The 20,963-nt window shown below is 40.2% G+C and overlaps 1 protein-coding gene across 5 annotated transcripts in view; it reads left to right on the forward strand.

The window, feature by feature from the left end:
• The window catches only part of myo18b (myosin XVIIIB), a 71,194-nt gene that overhangs the window by 2,305 nt on the left and 47,926 nt on the right, over positions 1-20,963 (forward strand). For 2 of the 5 annotated variants that reach the window (XM_086301842.1, XM_086301843.1), the window contains exons 1-16: positions 2,523-3,069; positions 4,740-5,165; positions 7,636-7,699; positions 7,949-8,061; positions 10,353-10,520; positions 10,622-10,832; positions 11,386-11,528; positions 11,641-11,741; positions 12,070-12,133; positions 13,818-13,962; positions 14,269-14,439; positions 15,481-15,571; positions 16,356-16,548; positions 19,278-19,358; positions 19,985-20,105; positions 20,189-20,336. In XM_086301842.1, the coding sequence (XP_086157968.1) occupies positions 2,830-3,069; positions 4,740-5,165; positions 7,636-7,699; positions 7,949-8,061; positions 10,353-10,520; positions 10,622-10,832; positions 11,386-11,528; positions 11,641-11,741; positions 12,070-12,133; positions 13,818-13,962; positions 14,269-14,439; positions 15,481-15,571; positions 16,356-16,548; positions 19,278-19,358; positions 19,985-20,105; positions 20,189-20,336 (2,480 nt within the window). In that variant the 5' untranslated portion in view covers positions 2,523-2,829. Of the gene's footprint in view, positions 1-2,522; positions 3,070-4,739; positions 5,166-7,635; positions 7,700-7,948; positions 8,062-10,352; positions 10,521-10,621; positions 10,833-11,385; positions 11,529-11,640; positions 11,742-12,069; positions 12,134-13,817; positions 13,963-14,268; positions 14,440-15,480; positions 15,572-16,355; positions 16,549-19,277; positions 19,359-19,984; positions 20,106-20,188; positions 20,337-20,963 lie in introns of those variants that run through there. The other 3 variants (XM_086301847.1, XM_086301846.1, XM_086301844.1) reach the window with 3 other exon arrangements.

Here is a 20,963-nt window from a genome sequence, read left to right on the forward strand (position 1 = left end):
GATTATCTAATTTACCTCAGTTTTCTTTCTTTCTTGTCAGATTGTTCTTCTCCCTCTGTGCACACGCACATTGCCACCATCACATCTTGCTGACAGACGCGTGACCCTCCACCTCCACAGCCACCTCACTCCCCTTAACCCTCTCCCTACTGTGAAACCATGGCACTGTCCTCACGCTTAAAACTCTGGGAGAAGAAGGGAGGTGCAGAAATGCTGTGTGCTGCATTAACTCTAATAGCTGGTTGTGACTGCACACACATGTGTGTGTGGGTGTGTGTGGTGCACTGATCACATAGTGAGTGCTCCTCTGTTCTAACCCTGAGTCATCGTAGCATGCCACTGCTGTGGTTGGTGTATTAATCATCTTGCATGTTCAGTGTTTGAGCTTTTTACAGCCCCATGCTGTCACTTGACATTTGCGATCTGAATCTGCTGATACTGATATTTCTGTTGAGATACAAAATATTGAAGTTTTCCACAAATGGGAGCAGAACACCCAGCCTTATATGGCAGTTTCATCACTCAGTTCATTCTGCTTATCACACGCTACCGAAAAGATGGTCATGCTTAAGTTTAGGTTTTTTGGGGTTGTTTTTTTTTTTATCCATTTTGAAGCCTCGAGATTAGCCTCCATTTTTCAGCCTTTTTCAGGTTGATTGTAAAGATATTTTTATGCTCAGTGACTCCAGCTTACAACACCATTAGTGGAAATCCTTACAGAAAAAAACGAAATTGTATGTCCCAGCTGACCGACAAGCTACAAAGTCTTTCCCCACAGTTCATACAAAAGGAAAGTAGGAGACAGTGATAACTGGAAACTGTTTTTCAGACTGGATTTTAAATGTGTTACACTATCCTGGCAAAAACACAGAAGCAGAGTATTCTTCTGCTGGGTAAAGAAAATACATGCTGTCCTTTTGATGTGGCCCCTCGTACACCTGGTCATACACATGATACCATCTCATAGGATGTCAAATCTCTGAAGAGATTCATACATGCTAGTGGATTTTCAGACTGTCACTGGGAAAATACTTTTAATGTAGCTACATTGTGGAGCACAGCAACACAAATGGAAAGCATCAGATTTCAAACTGATTACAGTATTGGTTAACTGACACTGCATTGCATACACAAGGGTTTTAACCAAAGCAAATATTCTTACACAGTAACATGTTTCATGTGACTGATATGTTATTACAGTATACATAATTAGATTAAGAATCGCTGTCATTTTAAGCACAGTCCCTTAATTACTGTGCAAGTTTGCAAATGATATTGAATACTGGGCAACATCAAAATAAATTTTTTTCTCAGATTCTGTCCCTCCTAATGTTCTTGCTCCATGCAGGAAAAACTTTTAAAAGCTGCATTTGAAATCAACTTGAGGCCTTTTACCTGCTTAATTTCTTAAAGGTTTAATAAAGAAATGACCATTTACTTGTCCATGCTTCTGTGTCAAATAAACCCCCAAAACAGGAACAAGTGTACAAAATCACTCTAATGCCTGAGCAGCTGATGCTCGGCTTTTCTGTTGAAGCTCATAAACTGTACCGCTATTATTGTAGCTGAATGTAGCTGTATTATTTCAGACAGAGAAACAGTTGTGACATCTTCTGAACTTACTGTAACTGTCTGGGGGGTTTTACTCTTGGATTAGCTTGACATGAAGCTAATATTGAGTTTTATTTAGTTTAGAAGTAGAACTAGAGGGTTTCTTATCTTTAAAGAGAAGATTTAGGTTTAAACCATCCATGGAACCTCTGCTCAAATCTATTCTAATGCAGTCACAAGTTCATGCCAACTGCAGGGTTTTACAAAGCTGGCACATTTTCACTGGTTAGTCGTCCAATTTTGAATCTCATAAAAAGCTTTGTCAAGCACACTAATGTGTATCCCAGTCTAAATTTTGCAATTAATATGTTTTTGACAGATTTGTGGAGTTTAACAATTCAGCATAGTGGCACCACGTTTACCAAAATGCCTTTGGTGTGAGACCAGACATACAGCTTCCCTCTTTTGCAGAGCACCTGTCTATAAATTACAGAATGATTGCTTCACCTACATGAAAATAGCACGAGGGAAAAAACAGCGTACTCGAAGGCCCTGCCTCTCTGTGCCTCGGGTTCACTCCTCATCTCTACACCAATTCCAAATCCTCACATCTCAGGCATCAATCTAACTCTGTAAACAAATCCCAATCACAAGTCCAGTAGGCCATAACTTTTTTAGAATTCCAGTCTTTTCACTACTTTCAAGCACCTGTCCTCTGATGTGTACCTTCCTATTGTGTGTTTTCCTCCAGTTTTGTTTTTATTCCTCTTTTTGTATATACTCCTCTTGTCTGTTATTTATTCCTGCTGTCTTACTATTTCTATTTTTATTCCATACAGTTGGTGCGGAGCACCCACAATTTTGTCGTACATGTACAATGACAATAAAGGCCTATTCTATTCTATCCTACTCAAATTAACAGCCGTTTAGATTGTCACACATTCTCTTATTTGAAAAACCCTCCAACGCCTCTGGTACCTCATAGCTGTTTATGACCCTGCATGGTGCTAAAAGTGCTGAAGGAAGCTAATTACAAAAAGGCCTTTAAAGGACTCACATTCATTTATGTCCACTGTGCCACACACTGCCTCCCCTTTTTGGACTTATTCTAAACCCTGTGGAGCAGTTTTGATGAACTCATGTTTGAGTGTTGGTCAAAATAAAGTGTTTGATAAGAACTGTAAGAAATCTCTTTCGCTTTCCAACACATTTGTCATACATTGTCAACGTATGCATCTGACTTGTTTAACTCTCCGCTGAGCATGCAGTGCATGCCTGATGTGCATGCCCAATGGACTGCACACTGCATCCAAACCATACAATGACTTTCTATTTTGTTTGTTCTGCCTGAATCATCAATGGACCAAACTACAGATAAAGGAGGAAAACAAGCCAATTGTCACAACGGTACCACATCCGCCTCTGTCAGTTCTGCCAGGTGGTTTCCTCAAGCAGCTCGTCAGAGATTCAGAGAAAGAGACCAAACATAAAGAGCCAGAGGTCAAAGAAGAAAGGCCAGTAAGTCATTCATTTCCATCTCTCAATATCTTATTGAATCTTAAAGATCTTAGTGTTGCCAATACCAGAGTTGGTCTGCAACTAAAAACGTGACTAGTCATTTAATTAGGCCACAGGTGTGCCTAATAAAGTGGCACCCTCTCACTCAGATGCCTCTGGAATGGCCTTCTCTAGGCTGGAGAAAACAATGTCAGTAATGTAATGACAGCCAGAGAAGGGCCAGATGGGCTTCTTTGGATAAAACTGATTTTCTCTATCTATTGCTAGCTTTGGCATTGAGAGATTTAATGGAAGAGATAACAGAATGTATGGATAATAAGAGGTACACACTTGGAGTTTTCTTAGATCTAAAGAAGGCATTTGATACTGTTAATCATGAAATTCTATTAAAAATTTCATGATTAAAAAAACTGGAAAGGTACAGGTTTAGGGGAGTGGTTTGGACTAGTTAAAAAGCTATGTAGGGAATAGGCAACAATATGTACAAATAAATGAATATAAATCTAATTTGATGGATATTGCTTGTGGAGTACATCAAGGTTCAGTATTGGCTCCAAAAATGTTTATTATGTACATAAATGATATTTGCAGAGTATCGCAGATTCTAAAGTTTGTAATATTTGCAGATGACACAAATATATTTTGTTCAGGAGTGAAGTTGCCACAGGTTTTGGAGATGATCACACAGGAATTAACGATATTAAAGTGGTTTGATATAAATAAGTTATCATTGAATCTAGATAAAACCAAATTTATGTTATTTGGAAACCAAAAGAAAAGTATCAAAAAAAAAATTCTTGGTGTGATCATTGACCAAAAGGTCTGTTGGAAACCACACATTATACTTTTAAAATACAAAGTGCTAGAACAACTTTAAAAAGTATGTCTATCTCAATAGCGGGAGTGAAATTTTGGAACAGTCTAACAGAAGAAATAAAAGAAAGTAACAACATGAACCAGTTTAAAATAAAATATAAAAAACAAATTAAAAAAAAATATAAGAAGGATGAACACAGGGTTAACCCAGGATGGTAGTGTTGTTGGTAATAGTGTTTCAGTTTAGTTTTTTCATAATTTGTGAATGTGCAAATGTAACCATTTATTTATTTTTATATGAAAGTAACTATACTGTGGTGGGGATTGTTTATCTTTTGTTTTGTTTTTTGTTTGTTTGTTTTGCTTTACTTTTGCTTCATATGTTGTTTGTTTAATTTAAGACTAAAAGAAAATTAAATGAATGAGAGGTAAAACCTGAGGGGGTAGGGACATATAAGTATATACTTCTGCCTACCTCTTTTCAAACAAAAGAATGGAATTATATTTTGTAATGATTGTGAATGAACATGTTTGAAATAAACATGAACTGACCTTAACTAAAAATGATCTTACCTGTTAAGGCAGATAAACTGCTTGTTACCTAAAATAGTGGCTAGCTGGCTAAGCTAATAATAATAGCTTACTAATGTTGTAACTAATGCTAATCGTTCAAACACTTGGAAGCATTTCATATCAAAGCTATAGAATTCACACTGAAGACACAACAAAAGCACCAGCAGACTGTGACACATCACCCACTATTTCCAGTAGCACTACTACACACAAGTACAACGCATGCATAACCTTCAGTTAACAGTCAAAGGAGGCCTGTTACTTTTTTCTTCCCACTACAGCCAAACAAACTGAGTGACAACCTGGTGCAACAGTTTCTACTCCCAGATCAGACTCCTCCAATCCTCGAGGCAGAAATGTCCCTGCGGACAGAGCAATTCAGCGACAACAGCGACAACAGCCAACCTCAAGGACGCAACTCAGCACAGCCAGATGGCAGGTCCTCATCTCAGTGCCACATAGTGACTCCTGACTCCAGGGGTAAACCTGAAACCAGACCAGACGTAACACCAGAGCCCCCAAAGCAGAAGCTGCAACAGTGGGACAGAAGGACTGAAAAGAAGAGCAAAAATATGGAGGAGCATACAAAGAAGGAGAGGATAGAGGAATTTGGGCAAGGGAAGGAGAAAGAGAAGGGGATGGAGGAGAGGCAGGAGCCAGAGGGAATGCAAACAGAGACAACTGTGACAGAGAATGCCAGGAAGGAGGTATGTATGCTTTTGTCATCCGGTCTTACAGATAGTCTGAGGCCTGCAGAATACTTGGAAACTCTTCTACATTAAAATAATATTTTTAATGGATTTTTTCCCCTTTTTGTGACACCGTTTCCTTTTAAAACTAACATTTAAATTCCAATAAAAACGTATCTACTTTATGCCCTGCATTCAGATCCCTCATCTGCCTTAGTTGAGACATTCACGAGACATAGACAGTGAAAAAAGTGGATGTAGCTTTGTGGTTGGAAAAGTAAAGCCAGCGGGGAAGTGCCTTAAACTTGCATTCTGTCTGGAGGCCATTAGATGGCGACACCTATGGCGATTAGTTCATTGTTCTACTCGTTGTGGATCATACTGAATAAAAATAAACCTAATTTGTAGGGTTTTAGTTTATATGTTTTTGATGATACTGTATTTGACACAGGAGGATTAGCTGTGATGTTTTCAGTTTGCTCAATGGCTAATGACTTGTCAGTTGCAAGCATCTTTTTCTCAGCAGTGTGCACACAGCGAGTGACTTTTCTTTGCCACATCTCTACAAAAGCGCTAGTCTCCTCAAATTTATCTGAATTGTTGTGGTGTTTTTAAAGAGAAACCTGAGTTAATGCTGCATTATTTTTCCTTAGTAATCCTGCAGTGCTCCCCTATTGACATACAGCACATTGTTTGCAGATCACCCTGCTATCGCAATAATCACAATAATATCTAGTAGCATATGAAATGAAAAGATCAGATTTTCTTATATTTACCTGCTGTGATCCAGTGCAGCTGCTTTCCTTCAAACTGTTTATTTCTATGAACAAAATAATATGCCCTCCATAATAATAATTATTATATAATATATTGTTCATGCAAAGCAAAGACTCAACAAGAAGTAGTTTTTATTCCAGCAGTGTGATGATCAGATTTCAGATGTGAGTGTAACAAACTGTTGTTAAAAACTCAAACTACATCAGTTATGGCATAAAATGGAAAATGCAGTTACAATTAACATTTTGGTCATTATTTCGATGGTTTTTGTGAATTGTGGGATGATCCATCACAATGAATTATGAGGCGGTGATTTTTAATCTCCTTTCATAACGAATGGTCCTCCTTAGCTAAAGGAAGCAATAAAGGAAGCATTGAAGCTCCTTTCCTTAGTATTCAGAGAATTTGATTAGATCTTCTTATGGCTGCCACATGGATATTTCTGGGTCACGTCTCTCAGCTAAGAACCATTAAAAGCAAAATGGATCATTGGAGCTCACCACTGGATTCTTGCAACCATGATGGCAACAGCATAAACATTCATCTTAAATCTTCAGAACAGTATTTGAAACCAACAGGTGACGTCGTGGTAGCTACGTCCACCTTTCGTACTGTCTGGTGTGACAGTACCCATTTATGTAGATATTAAATATTACCATTCCATTCAATAGAGAAACAACAAAGTAATCCAAAACTAAAGGTTCTTTTAGGGGTTTTTTGTATTTGCATACTTCAGTAGTTTGACCTATGTGCATAGTGGGAATCAAAATGTTTACGGAGACAAACAAAAGTTACATTTAAGTCATTTTAAGATCTTTAAATCTCAGACAATACAATTCACTACCTAATCCACTGTCGTTCTGTCCAACATATGATGAAAAGCCTAAACAAAAGGAAAGAAACTAGTGTGACAGTTATATAAGTAATTATAAAAAATGTACATATGGTTGATCCGTCGTGATGAAGAGAGCTGAATGGAAAAGCAAAGCTCTCAATTTACCAGGTGATCTACTTTAACTATGGTTACAAACTATGGTAGTGACGGAAAGAACGAGATCGCGGATACAAATGGATGAAATAAACTTCCTCAGAAAGGTTGCTGGCTTCTCCCAGGAGATATGGTGAGGAATTCGGCCATCTGAGAGGGGCTCAGAGTAGAGCCGCTGCTCCTCCACATTGAAAGGAGCAGGTTGAGGTGGTTCGGGCTTCTGACAGGGATGCCTCCTGGGCACCTCCTGTGTGAGGCCCTGGGGCAGACTCAGGACACGCTGGAGAGATTATATCTCTTGGCTGGCCTGGGAACCCCTTGGTGTTCCCCTGGACATGCTGGATGAGGTGGCCAGGGAGAGGGAGATCTGGGTTTCTCTGCTTAGTCTGCTGCCCCTGGGACCCGGCCCCAGATAAGTGGAAGAAGACGGATGGATAATTTTCCTTATTTACACTTATATGTTTTATTGTTGTCCTCATTTATTCTATAGTCTTCTGTTTCTATGTCTGAAAGCTGAGCTTTGAGCTCACAGGGATTATTTGAAAATGTAGCAGAAAATAAAGAAAAACACAACACTTTAAATGTGACTTCACTAGAAGTAAACTCTGAAAACAATGGTATTCAATGCTGTGGCACACTAAATGATCATGCATTATAGAAACTGTGCAGCCAAAAAGTAGTTACTGTTCTTCTCTTTGTTCCTCTCATGCTGCTTTCTCTCAGGTTAGGGATGTGTGGTATGAAGCTGGAACTGTGTGGTACGTCGACAAGGATGATTTCATCCGTGGTATGCATTGAAAACAACACACACGCACACACTACAGTATGCATGCTAGCTATAAGTACATTTTGAAGAACATTTAACCCCTAACAGAAACCACAGTTACACATGGATGGATCTATAACTGCTGACTCATTCACACAAAAAACAAGTCTTGATTGTAGCCTTGAAGATCCTTGATATTTCCACACCTCAGTTCACAGGGTGTCTGTATGTGTGCTTTCAAAGACATAACTTCATTTCTCCTCTTTTCAGCTACTCAGCTGAAGCCAGATGAAGGCACACCAGAGCTGTCCGAGGGCCGGGTGAGGGTCCGGCTTGAGACGGACGGCTCAGTGCATGATGTCTCCGAGTATGAAGTTGAGAAGGTAGATCAGACTAGAAGTGTCCTTCTGGTTCTATTACTGTCCAAATCATGTAAGAGTTTGCACATCAACTTGTCCTTTGTTTCTAATGCAAACCTTTCAACAACCCTTTCTTTAAGAAACAAACCAGATGAGAATTTCATATGACAAAAAGGTCAACATTTAAACGTATCAGCACAGAGTAATGCATAAATCTCCATTAAATTTTGGAGATTTAGCACACATTTTCTTAAAGTTAAAGCTTTTTATACCAGTCCTGTTACAGTGATGTTACAGTGATGTGAAATTTAAGGAGAAGGTCTTTTAGGGATATGATTTAAAAAAAAAACTGCAAACATTATATGAAGCACTTTTCATTGTGCCCTTTTTTTGGTTTGGGAAGCTCATCTTGTAACCGGAAGGTTGCCGGCTCGATCCCCAGCTTTGTCCGTCCTGGTCGTTGTGTCCTTGGGCAAGACACTTCACCTGCGATATGGCAGCTGTGGCTACAACTGGAGCTTGCCTCTACCAGTGTGTGAATGTGAGAGTGGAATTATAATGCGCTTTGAGTGTCTAGAAAAGTGCTACATAAATGCAATCCATTATTATTATATCAGGAAGAATACAAAATCATCTGGTCCTCAGTAGGTTTTAAATTGGGGTACATGCAACCTCAGATGAACTAAAACACAGGACATATGACATATGACAGGACCTTGTCATAATTCATTTAACAGTTTGCTACTCACATTTGTGGTAAGACAGAAAAGGCTTCTTGGAAGGGTTATAAGGTCATATCCAAACAGTCTGGTGTCCATCATTCTACATTGACAAAAATAATTTTATGTTACTCACAAATGGAAAACTAGTGGAAAACATTCAAGACATTCACCAGTCTTGAATGTTAAGGTAAGAGGTTAAAAAAACCTCTTCTCCCTAAATACATATACATAAGAGAGCACATCTGTGCTTTGCAGAGGTGCATCTAAACTCTTGTTGTTTGTATTTACTTACACAGCATGTCTTGTGGAATTTACTGGAGTCAGCAGCAACAGCATAGCGCAGTCATATCAAGTCTAGTGACATAAGGCAGGAAAAGATCAGTAAAGAAACAATTTCCCGCAGCCAAAACACAAATCCAATGAGAAGTAGAATACGTTCAGCATGATGAGGTTCAGACGGTGTTCCTGAAAAGAACCAAGTGAAGTTTGTGGTTCTGGAGAATTACTGGAGGTCTCAAGGGACATAAGATTACAATTTATTCAAATTGGATGAAGAGTTTTGGAGTTTTAGCTCCTTAACATGTGCCACTTTTGAAAAGGACCAAAATTGGACAATTGAGTCAAAGCCTATTTCATGGGCAGGTGTGGGCAATTCCTTTGTTATGTCATTTTTAATTAAACAGATAATAGTGCTGGGGTTGATTTGAGGTGTGGTGCTTGCATTTGGAAGATTTTGCTGTGAAACAGACAACATGTGTCCAAAGTTGTCATGTGTGGCTGTGTGACACTTTATACTTAAAGTGGCAGCTTTAGTTGCTGGGAAATAATCCATAAACTAAATTTATGAAAAACAAACGAGGAAATGAGAAACAGCAGGAGAGCAACCAAACATGACGAGACAAAGGGGAAGCAAAACTCAAAACACTGAACACAGGACATGAGACACAAGACTGGCATGGAGATGTAGACTTGACCAGGAGATGCACGACATAGAGACCGGGGAGACTAGACAAGAAAACATGTAACACAGGGGAGGCAAAGAAACAAAATCCAAGATCTAAAAATCACTAAAATACAACCAGACACTAACTGAATCAAAGAATATTAAAAACCAAAACCACTGAGTCACAGGACTCAGGACCAGCACAAAAGGAGCTCTCCATGCAGGTGAAAACCGAAAAACCCATCCAAGAAACTGCTACAATGTTAGGAGCGGCAAAATCTACAGTTTGGTACATCCTGAGAAAGAAAGAATAATTTCAAATAATAATTTAATTTATATAAACAAAACTGAAAAACTGAAATGATCTTAGTTTTTGGTTAATTAGCATTTTGTTTCATTCAGGATGCTGAATTGAAATAGTTTGGGAATTTGTATAGACATAAACATATTTTGGTTTATCATCTTATCTTAATCCAGAACAATAACATTAGTGATATCAAAGTTTTAAAAAGGCAGCATTTTTTAATAACTCTATAAAGCATCTCCACTAAGACAGAAGAAAACAGTTTTCCCAGGGTGTAATCTGTGTGAAATCTGAGACTAACTCTTTCACATTTGAACCAATTAATGGAGATGCTGTTCCTCCACAGTGTAATCCACCAGAGCTCGACCTGTGTGAGGATCTGAGTGACCTGCAGAGCGTGAATGAATGTGGAGCTCTGCACACTCTGACCAGTCGAGCTAAAGCAAATCTTCCACTGACACATGCAGGACCAAACCTGGTCAACGTCTGGCCCCCGTTACAGACCCACAGCAAGGTAAAATTTACACACATTTACAGATCAGTAACCCTATGAAACTACAAAGCTTATTAAGTATGTGCAACATTTTATGTTTATCTTCTTTTTTTCTCTATTAGACCCCAAAGTCACGGCGAGGGGAGTCTGTGTGGGATGCTCCTCCTGCCCTGGCTGCCCTGGTCAAACGGGTCTACATGTCTATGGTTGGCACCAGAAGGGATCACAGTGTGTGTGCATTGGGACGCAGCGGGACGGGCAAGACCACGGCATGTCAGACCTTCACACATGCTCTTATCAAACAAGCTGGCACAGCAGGAGAGAACATGAGTGGTGAGCGTGCGTTGTAAAAATGAAAAATGTTTAGGTTTTTAAAGTGTTAATGATCAGCACTAAAACTTGAAACTGGTACTAGTCTGTCATTTCAGTGACTGTGAGTGAGTCGCTACAACTATGAATCTTAAATGAATCCCAAAACTATATACACATCAACATGTAAGAAAAATGATGAAAAATAACCTTTCAGGGAGTTTGTGGATCAAAATTTCTCTGTGAGAGACTGACGGTATCACACAATAAAGATTACTTCAAGTTAATACGGCTAATGTAAGCTATTAAATTGTGAGGTGCAAGTAGTGTTTTGTTAAATAAACTATGACTATAACTATGTGCGATATGTCATGTGTTACTCTCATTCAAGTAATTTTAAAATCTGCCGAGGAAGGATTATTTTTAGTCTGTCCTGAGAAGTAAAACCTTCGATGTAATAGAGGGTGTCCTGTTTTTAGCGAGCCTGTAGGTTCATTTTGCTGAAATGTTTGCTTCAGCCTGTTTTCCTCAACTTTCCACACTTCCCTACTGTGATTATTGCTATTTCTTTCACTAGTGGAGCGTGTTCAGGCTATGTTCACTATCCTGAGGTCTTTTGGCTGTGTGAGCTCTAAGCACAGTGATGCGTCGTCTCGATTTGCTATGGTTTTCTCATTGGATTTTAACCATGCTGGACAAGCCGCCGCTGGACACCTACAGGCATGTAGCCCAGACACAAACCCATGTAAGTTAGTCAAACATGGCTGTGTAAATTGGGATTCGTGACTTCTGTTCCTTTTCCTCCTTTTTGTCCTGCTTCTCCATCATTCAGACCTTGATGTTGGACAAATGGAAAGTGTGCCAGAAAATTCAGGGAGAAAGTAACTTCCTGGTCTTCTCTCAGATGCTGGCAGGACTCAGCGCAGAGATGAGGTAATCTCCAGTAAAGGTTAATAGGCAGATTTGTTTAAGAAATGCACTATTTATTCAACATATTTAATGACGCAACAGGAAATTTACCTTCACATTATGAAACGTTACTGGCCCTCAAAGTAGATATCGTAGGGTTGGACTCAAATCTGTCACTTTTTAAATTTGTCCACATTTTCCCCAAATCTTTAAGCCCTCATAACTTCTTATGTTCTAGTTGTGGTCCTGCTGAAGCAGCAGCAGCTGAAGGTGTTTGTTGCAGATTCTTCCTTTATAGAGCTACTGATTTGCCACATAACAACCTATTTTCCCATTTCTGATTCTATATTAGGATCGAACTGCAGCTACACCAGCTCTCTGAATTCAACTCCTTTGGTATTGTTCATCCCGCCAAGGTACAGTAAGTGCATCAGAAGGGTCTCTTTTTACCACTATATCACACGTCATGGTATAACAGGCAACATAGCCGTAAGTGGAGAAGTCCAGCACAGGGCAGTTCTGTTTTGCATGAACACAGGTGTAATGCTATATTCAGTGGCAACTGGGAAATATTCATTTGTAATATCTGGCTAGGAAAACTCAATGAAAATGAATAACGTGGGTAAGGTTTTCTTCCCTAAACTTCACATTTTACGATGTTCTGTGGAAGAGGAGCGTTCACAGTGACCTTGCGTATTTGCTGATTATCAGAAGAAGAAACAAAGGAAGTCAGGAGAAAGTTGTGTTTTTCCCTTTTCCTCTAAAATGGAAATCACTTTCAGACTTAAGACCGAATTTTTCTGGAACCGCTGTAATATATGACAACTGATGGCACTGCTGCGTGAATGCTGCTTCAAACATGTGTTTTTCATTAATGCCATCAAGTCTTTACAGCAGAGCGAGTAACTAATTTAAATGTTGTATATTTTGCACTTTTTGGGGGCTTTTCTGTGACCTGTTCTGTACACTGTGTAACAGCCAGAGCCAGAATAGTCACAGCACAGCTGCAGCTGTGGTCACAGCCTCAGAGACAGCTACTGTTCAGAAAGTGTTCTGATGTATGGAACTACTTTGTGTTGCTTTGCATTGGGAACCATTAGTGTGCTGGTCCAGTCCCTGTTTAATAAACTGTAAAGAACTGCTCTGTGGATATTAAAGGAAAGAGAAAGTACTGAATTTACCCAAGATATTTAAACCTACAGGAAATGTTAATAGAAGGCAAAGAGATGCAGATGCAGCATTTTCCTCAAAAAGGTTTAAATTTCTGAAACAAAGTTCTTCAACATGAAATAAGAAATCATAAATATTCCTTCCCCTCCTACAGAAAACAAATAAATAAAGTGCAGCACTGTCTAGATGGGAAAACAAGTAAAGTAAATCAAACCAATAATTATAATAAATAATATTAATTTTATTTCTCCACAAATATCCTGAGGCTGAGCTTGCAGCTTGGAACTCACCGGCTCTGGGCGGTGTTGTGCTTGCGTAGACTGCACAGAGTGAGAAATAGCTCTCCTGAGAGAACCGTGGTTCTATTAATAATCATTCTAGTTGAAATGAGTGCTGGCGAATAGCCCCAGCTGGGGGTTTCACCCACTCACAATGTGGCTGCTCATGTCTACTCGTACTATATGATAATGCTGCTGAGGAACACAAAGGTAGTCAACAAAACTAACCCTTTTGTATCCCTGTAGATCATAAATCTGTACTTTGTGTGGTAGCTGAGAAAAACTAAATAGGGACACAAGCATTCACTAACCGTATTTGGATGGGGTCGCTGCATTTGACACAATGACAGAAGTCAGTGAATGAACAATTCTAATTTAGAAGATTGACCAACACTTCTGCTTCAGTTCAAAGTTCTGGGTGTCCCTTTGCCCAGCATGCTTGTGTGAGTATGAGGCTCTGAGGTAATATAAATGGAAAAATGAGCCAAAACATAGAAAGTGAAGTGGTCAAACCACATGGAAAAAGAGTTAGACTGTGATTGGAGATAAGATGGAAAGATGTGACTCAGCTGTTCCCTCACCTCATTTAATTATCTGGCTGTCAAAAACAGAAAAGACAGACTGTCCCCTCTCCCTTTCTTACTGTTCTTAGGTGGAGGAGAAACAGCGTGCATCTATTGCTTTCACAAAGCTGCTGAGTGCCATGGAAACACTGGGCTTCTCACCCGGCGAGCAGAAGGCGATATGGCATGTTCTGGCTGGTATTTACCATCTGGGAGCTGCTGGGGCCTGTAAAGGTAACATAGTGATTCACTGTGAGTCACACAGTGTTACTACACACTCTCATACACACACACCTCCTGTCTGTAGCTCAGGAGGTAGAACCATGGGAAGGTTGCTCGTTCGATCCCTGGCTTGGACAAGACACTGACCCCAAGACACAGAGTGATTCTCTTTAGGAAAGCCTGATAGTGTCGAGCTAACACTCCACCTCCGATCCAGTTACTTTAAATTTCTCACTCATTGCTGAGCCGACCATCACTAATGTTCAGTGCATGCTGTCATAATCACATCCTCTTTGAGTTTTCCCTTTGGTTGTGCAGTGGGCAGGAGGCAGTTTATGAACTTTGACAGTGCTGAGAGGGCAAGTAGTGTGCTTGGATGTGAAGGTGATGATCTGCACACAGCAGTATTCAAACATCACCTTCAACAGCTTCTGCAGAGGGCCACCGGGGGCAGCAGAGAGAGGAGCGGTGCCGCAGAATCGGAGGAAGGTGAGATGTGCACACACTAAAGCCAGCATGTGAAAAACAGCAGCGGAAAGTTTAGAGAGTGTTTGAGGATCCTGTTGCACACTATCAGTGCTTTCAATCTCTGCTGATCATTACAAAAAAAACAAAACAAAGCTCATGGAAGTGAATAGGGAGATTGCTTCATTAATATATTTTAGTGGTTACAATTTTTCATTTATAATTTGTTTGATATTTCATTATTCAGCTTACTGCTATGTTGAACAATAAAGGCCATCAGTGCGGACTCCAACTAAACACAGCTCACTATTCTCCAACAGTTTTGATTGTTTAGAGGGAACTTTACCATTTTCTGATCCAGTGACAACTTCAAGCATCTTGTTACAAGAGCTAATGTGTGGCACCATCTGGCATATGAACTGGTGTTTATAGAATGGGATCTTTGGTGGTCAGTACAATATAACACATCAGCACTGCAAAGAATTCACAGAATTAAAGCTACTCATGTAAGCCTCATTGCCTTTCCACCACCCAAACATCTTTCCTTCAGCCAAAAGATACGATCAGCAGAGCTGATTAGTCCGTGAATAATCTACCCAACAACACAGGAGCAGTTTGTTGCTCAGACTGTGACAAATGTCACCAAAAGGTCATCAGTGACAAATAAAATTAAATGAAGTGGTGACCTGTGATATTGGAGACGCACAGAGCTGAAGTCACATTCAGTTGCTCTGAATTTTGAATGGGTGCCTACCTATATTTTACTTGTAGCATTTGTTGACTTTCTAGTGTGAGAGCTGACACGAAGCCTCTCAAGACTTAGCCAAAGGGCTATCATAGCCCTGCTTAACTTCTAAAAAAAAAGCTCAGAGGCCCCAAAAAGCAGGGATAAAAGATACCTGCTTTAACCTCTCAGAGGTTCCAGATTTTCTTTGAGTTGCATTTTTAGAGAAAGGACAACGTGCTGTAGGAGTGGATTTATCCTGATAAAGCCTTTAAGGATAAAGGAGAACATTAAACAACGCGAGTAGAAAAGTGTGTCCTTATTCACTTTGTTGTGCGCAGGTCCGAGGCTAACAGCTGCTCAGTGCCTCAATGGAATGGCTGCTGGACTTTATGAAGAGCTCTTCACTGCCATCGTGTCACTCATCAACAGGTCTGGATGCATCTCATTAAATACACGATCCACAGCCTCATCACAAGCTCTCAGTCTGCCTTCATAACTGCTGCCTAACAAGGCTTCATGACTTTAGACTTTGCTTTACGATGGCTTACTGTGCTTTTTCTTATTATCTTTAATATATTTTCTGCTACAGTGATTGAAGACTATATTAAACATGGCCCAAATTACCCTGCAATCAATCTGAGTCTGAAAACTCAATTTCTGATCACTTTTCTACTCTTCTACTCTGTATGATGTGACAACGAAGGGATATCCCTAATATGATGATTTCAGGCTCAGGACCACTAATGCCCACTGTTCAAAACCTTCTATTTTTGAGAGCAGCCAGTAAGAAGACAGCTGGCTTTTAAAGAACATTAAAACTGACTGCTCGTTTCATTGAGGGGTTGCCTAATGGCTCGATATGAGATTATAAGGAAGGCTTCGAACACAGAAGTCCAAATGTTTGAACACCTGGAGTTGAAAATGAGGGGAAATAAATAAGAGGAGCTAATGTTGCTTTCTTTTTCTCAAGCTACATCTGTGTGTACCATTTACAAAGTTTGCAGACAGTCTGACGCATTGATCTGTACTTCTGTTTCCAGCTTCATGTGCTTATAGCAGCCGCCTGTTGTTTTGTGTAATTACCACGCTACTGAGGGGGGCCTTATCACATGATCATCCTTCCCTCTACTGTATATTCATGCATCAGATATGTGAATGAAGAACAAACATATAAAGAACTGTAAAACTCAATCAGGCTGTGTTTTGTGGGCAGGGCGCTGAGCAGTCAGCAGCTGATGCTAGCCTCTGTGATGGTGGTGGACACGCCAGGCCTGAGGAACCCACGACACTCAGCAGAGGAGAGAGGAGCCAGCTGGTCCGAGTTCTGCCACAATTACCTACAAGAGAGGCTGCTGGAGCATTACCACTCACATACGTTCACACATACACTCGAGAGATACGCTCAGGTAACTCAGTGTACAGTTACATCTTTCAAGCTGAGTGATCATCTTCTGTGAGTAATGCACACTTACACATAAAAACTCAGTTTCTGGACGGAGCACTTTTAGGTGCTGATGAATGTAGAAAACGAGACAGGAGGATTGATGGGGACAGTTAGTGAATCAGGAAGTGCAGACGATTAGTAAGAAGGACGTTTGGGAAAATGTGAAGAGAATAGGTTGGTCCAAATGACATACCTGTGCAGGTATAGGGATGTCTGGGAGAGAGGGCAGTGGACTTTTTGACTAGTCTGTTTAACAAAATCGTGAAGAGTGAGGGGATGCCTGGGGAGTGGAGAAGAGGTGTACTAGTACAGATTGTGAAGAACAAGACTAGTGTGCAGAGTTGTAGTAACTGCAGAGGGATAAAGTTGATGAGCCATACCATGAAGATGTAGTAAAGACTTGTTGAAGCTAGGTCAACAAGAGAGGTGATGGTCAGTGAGCAGCAGTATGACCTCATGCTGAGAAAAAACACTACAGATGTGATGTTTGCTTTGAGAGCATTGATGAAGTACAGAGGATATCAGACATGATAGAGGGACTGTGACAATGTGAGGAAGTCAGGAGGTACAGACAAGTATGTGAGGGTGGTCCAGGACATGTATGAGGATGGAGAGGCAGTGATGAGGTGCCTGGTACAAGTGACAGATGGGTTCAAGGTGGCGATAGGTATCTGTGACCTATAATGTCTGCAGATGACATTAGCATCTCCAGCAAGAGTAAGGAGCAGGTGGAAGAGAGCCTGAAGAGGTGGAGGTATGCTCTGGAGAGAAGAGTAATGAAAGTCAGTTAAAGGAAGACAGAATATGTGTGTGTGAATGAGAGGGAGACAGACGGACAGGTGAAAATGCAAGAAGCAGAGATACTGAAGGCAGATGAGTTTAAATATGTGAGATCAACCACCCAAAGCAACAAACAGTGCACAAGAAAGGTGAAGAGCCCAAGCAGGGTGGAATGGGTGAAGGCAAGTGTCAGGGATGATTTGTGACAGAAGGATAGCAGCAAGAGCTAAATGGAAAGTTTGTAGTAGTGAGATGGTAGATGGTAGTGAGACCTGCTGTGATGTATGGTTTGCAAATGAGGTGGCAGAGCTGAAGATGTTCAGTTCATTGGAAGGGAGTGAGATGGACAGGACTAAAAATCAGGAGTTCAGATTCAGAGAGGTGAGGCTGAGATGAATGGAGCATATGCTGATGAGAGATAGTGGATATATTAGACAAAGGATGATGAAGATGGAGCTGCTAGGCAGGAGCAAAAGAGGAAGATGACAGAGAAGATCCATGGACGTAGTGAAAGAGGACATACAGAGGTTCGGTGTGATAGAGGACGCTGGGACAGGGTGAGATGGAGGCAGATGATCTGCTGAAGGTGCTTCCCAAAAGGAAGGACTTGAAAGAAGATCGATGCTGTAAAAATAATGAGTACATACAGGATAAATAAAGTTTTATGTAGACATTCATGATCCCAGGAAGATCCTAATTGCTTATAATATCCCTCTGACTTCTTTATTGAGGTCATGAGGTTGGAATTGCTGGTTTTGACTCTAACATTGAGACACCGATCAGAACGTTGAATCACATGCACTGTTTTTCAAGTTTCAAGTTTTTCAATGAATCATTCTATTGACAAAACCTTAAAGAGATTCAGTTTAATCAATAACTCATCTAAAACAATAAAGGAAAATACAGCAAATGATGACAGAAATCACATGGGCCTTTCCTTTGAAAAATTCGCAAAAAAAAAAAAAAATTTTCAGATAAAATACTGTAAATACAGGCGTTGATTACCAAGTTATTATTCTACACAGACCAAACAGCACCGTATTTAAAAATAAAAGTGCACCACTATTTTCCTACTCCGACACACAAGCTGAAATCAGCTGATTGTACCAAGAGTGCAAGAACCGATAAGATGTATCGACAGGCAGGCAAACTTACTACGATTCCCATCCTTAACTGGAACAGACTCTCTGCCTTTAACAGACTCTGTCATCTTTGTTTTACTTGTTTATGTTTTAGTCTGTTATCTTGTGACCCAATTATTGTGTTTGAGAACCTGATGCCATAACTTTTGCCTCTGTTTTGCTGCCCTCTCTTGTGTACCAGTATACAGCACTGGTTCATGTTCAGCTTACAGGCAACAGCACTTACGGTCCGAGTGAGAGTTTTCATAGCCAATCCCTCTTTGGAGCTTTAAAACACAAGAAAATCAATAAAATAACAATCTGTATAACAATTACACACATTAAAAAACAGAATTGCAGACCAGAAGAGATCTGTTTCTCACATGTGCAAGTGGCCAGAATGGGATTCACACACAGCAATTTTAAAATGTCAGCCACACTGGAATGTGTCCAGGATCCTTTCTGCTCAGCCTTTACTAACACCAGCTTTAACAAAAGAGTACCAGTTTTACCCCCTGAACTTAAGCCCTAACTGGTTTTCACTGAGTATGCTAATATCTTTAGGATATCTTCATAGTCGTGATGCATGTCTGTCAAAGATGAAAGATTAACAAAAGAGGCAATTTCACTGAGATTAAACCAATACAATTGTTAGATCTACAACAAATATGTTCCGATTTGATGAAAATGACACACAAAAATGAGTTAAACCGATTATTACTGAGTGAGAAAAGTACATAGGTGAGAAAAATACATTTGCCGGAACGACTTTATGTTTTGTCTGCTGCAGGAGAAGATCCACGTGGAGTTTGAATGTCCAGAGACCAGCCCGGCCGAGGTGGTCTCTGCCATTGACCAGCCACCTCCACAGGTACGCAGCAATGTGACGTAAAAAGACGTAAATGTGAGCATGAGGATAACAGCCATGACATCTTACCAGGAGTTTGATGTTTCCAACTTTACGCAGGAATCTTAAAGTTGTCTCATTTAAATTTCTGACGTATAATGTTATATGATAACAGCTCTAGAGACTCCAGAAATAACTTCTGTCTTGAACGCATGAGACTACGAGGCTTGTGAGACTTCTAGTTTTACCTAAAATCATCCCCTGCCCTGCTGCAACAACCCAAATAACAGTTTATCAAAAGTTGACAAACTTGTCTGAGTTGGGTTCGATTATTAACAGAGGGAATAGTTTCACCAGCAGCACCTACAACTGGAGGTTATGTAGCCTGAGAGGCGCACCAATACTTTTCCTCCTTGTCATTATTATTACAGTCTGTCCTTACTACTCCCCTTAAAAGAAGCCAGAAGAACAGTGCTCGTTTGCCAGCATTTATCTTGTTCAAGAAATGACATGTACTGTGACTTTTAGCATAAAAATGTTTTTCTACTTCACTTTTCATTGTATCCTCCATCTGACCAATAGAAAATCATCATGCTTTAACCCAATGTATGCTTGAAACGTACGTGTGTGTGTGTGTGTGTTTGTTTCAGGTCCGCGCAGCAGATGAAGACCGCAGAGGTCTTTTATGGGTTCTGGATGAGGAGATGGTGACGCCAGCCTCTTGTGAAAACAGGGCCGTGGAAAGAGTGTGCCAGTATTACAGCAACATGGGTAAAAAAATACACTGCTAGTGAAAACTTGAGCGCCATATAACTTAAAGAAGATGAATTAATTGTGTTTGTTTGTCCTTGCAGTGCGACAGTGTGAGCAGCTGCTGCAGTGTGAGGTGAAGCACCTGATGGGGTCTGATCCTGTCCGATACGATCTGGCTGGATGGTTCAGCCTCATCCAGAACAACCCATCTGCTCTGAACACCATCTGTCTGCTCCAAAACTCCACTGTGTAAGTCAGAGGCCTGGGGGCTGCCCCACAAGGATGCCGTGTCTAAATGAATATCTTCTAGTAGGCTCCAGTTGGCAAATGGCCCTGGGAAAATATTTTACTAAAAGAGTGGTGAAAGCCTTTCAAACAGTTAAAGGGTGTGTTAGATGTCATTAAATGGTCAAAAGTCTGTATATCCAACTAAAACTAATTATTGTGACCCTGTAAAAGGAACAGGTTTCCTTTCCTCTTTCAGAAGCTACTGTCTCCTTTTAATATTGGTGTTTAAACTGAACATATGCACATAGTTGTACTGTGTTTAAATTAGATTAAACTGAGATAAGAAAAGTTTTTATTAACCTTAGGGAAACAAATTCAGGTGTTTTGGCAGCACAGAAGAAAGAAAATCTAGATAAGGGGAATGTTTTTAATAACTTCTCCATCTGGACACTTTCTTGCTAAGAAACCATTTTAAAAAGTAGCAGTGAGCACAGATATTCATCTCAGGAACCATGAAGCACTGCTCCAGGACTTTGGGAATTCCTTGCCCAGAAAGTTTTTATATGACTTCATGGAACAGACTGCCCATATACCGTTGATGAAGTAATTAACAACTGTTAATTAGTAGGTATGAACAAGTGTGGTTCA

Source organism: Aulonocara sp. 'chitande type north' Nkhata Bay, linkage group LG7 (genome assembly GCF_057382095.1).
Source record: "Aulonocara sp. 'chitande type north' Nkhata Bay isolate Kocher_YH1m ecotype deep benthic linkage group LG7, A_spYH_male_GT1.1, whole genome shotgun sequence".
NCBI lineage: Eukaryota > Metazoa > Chordata > Actinopteri > Cichliformes > Cichlidae > Aulonocara > Aulonocara sp. 'chitande type north' Nkhata Bay.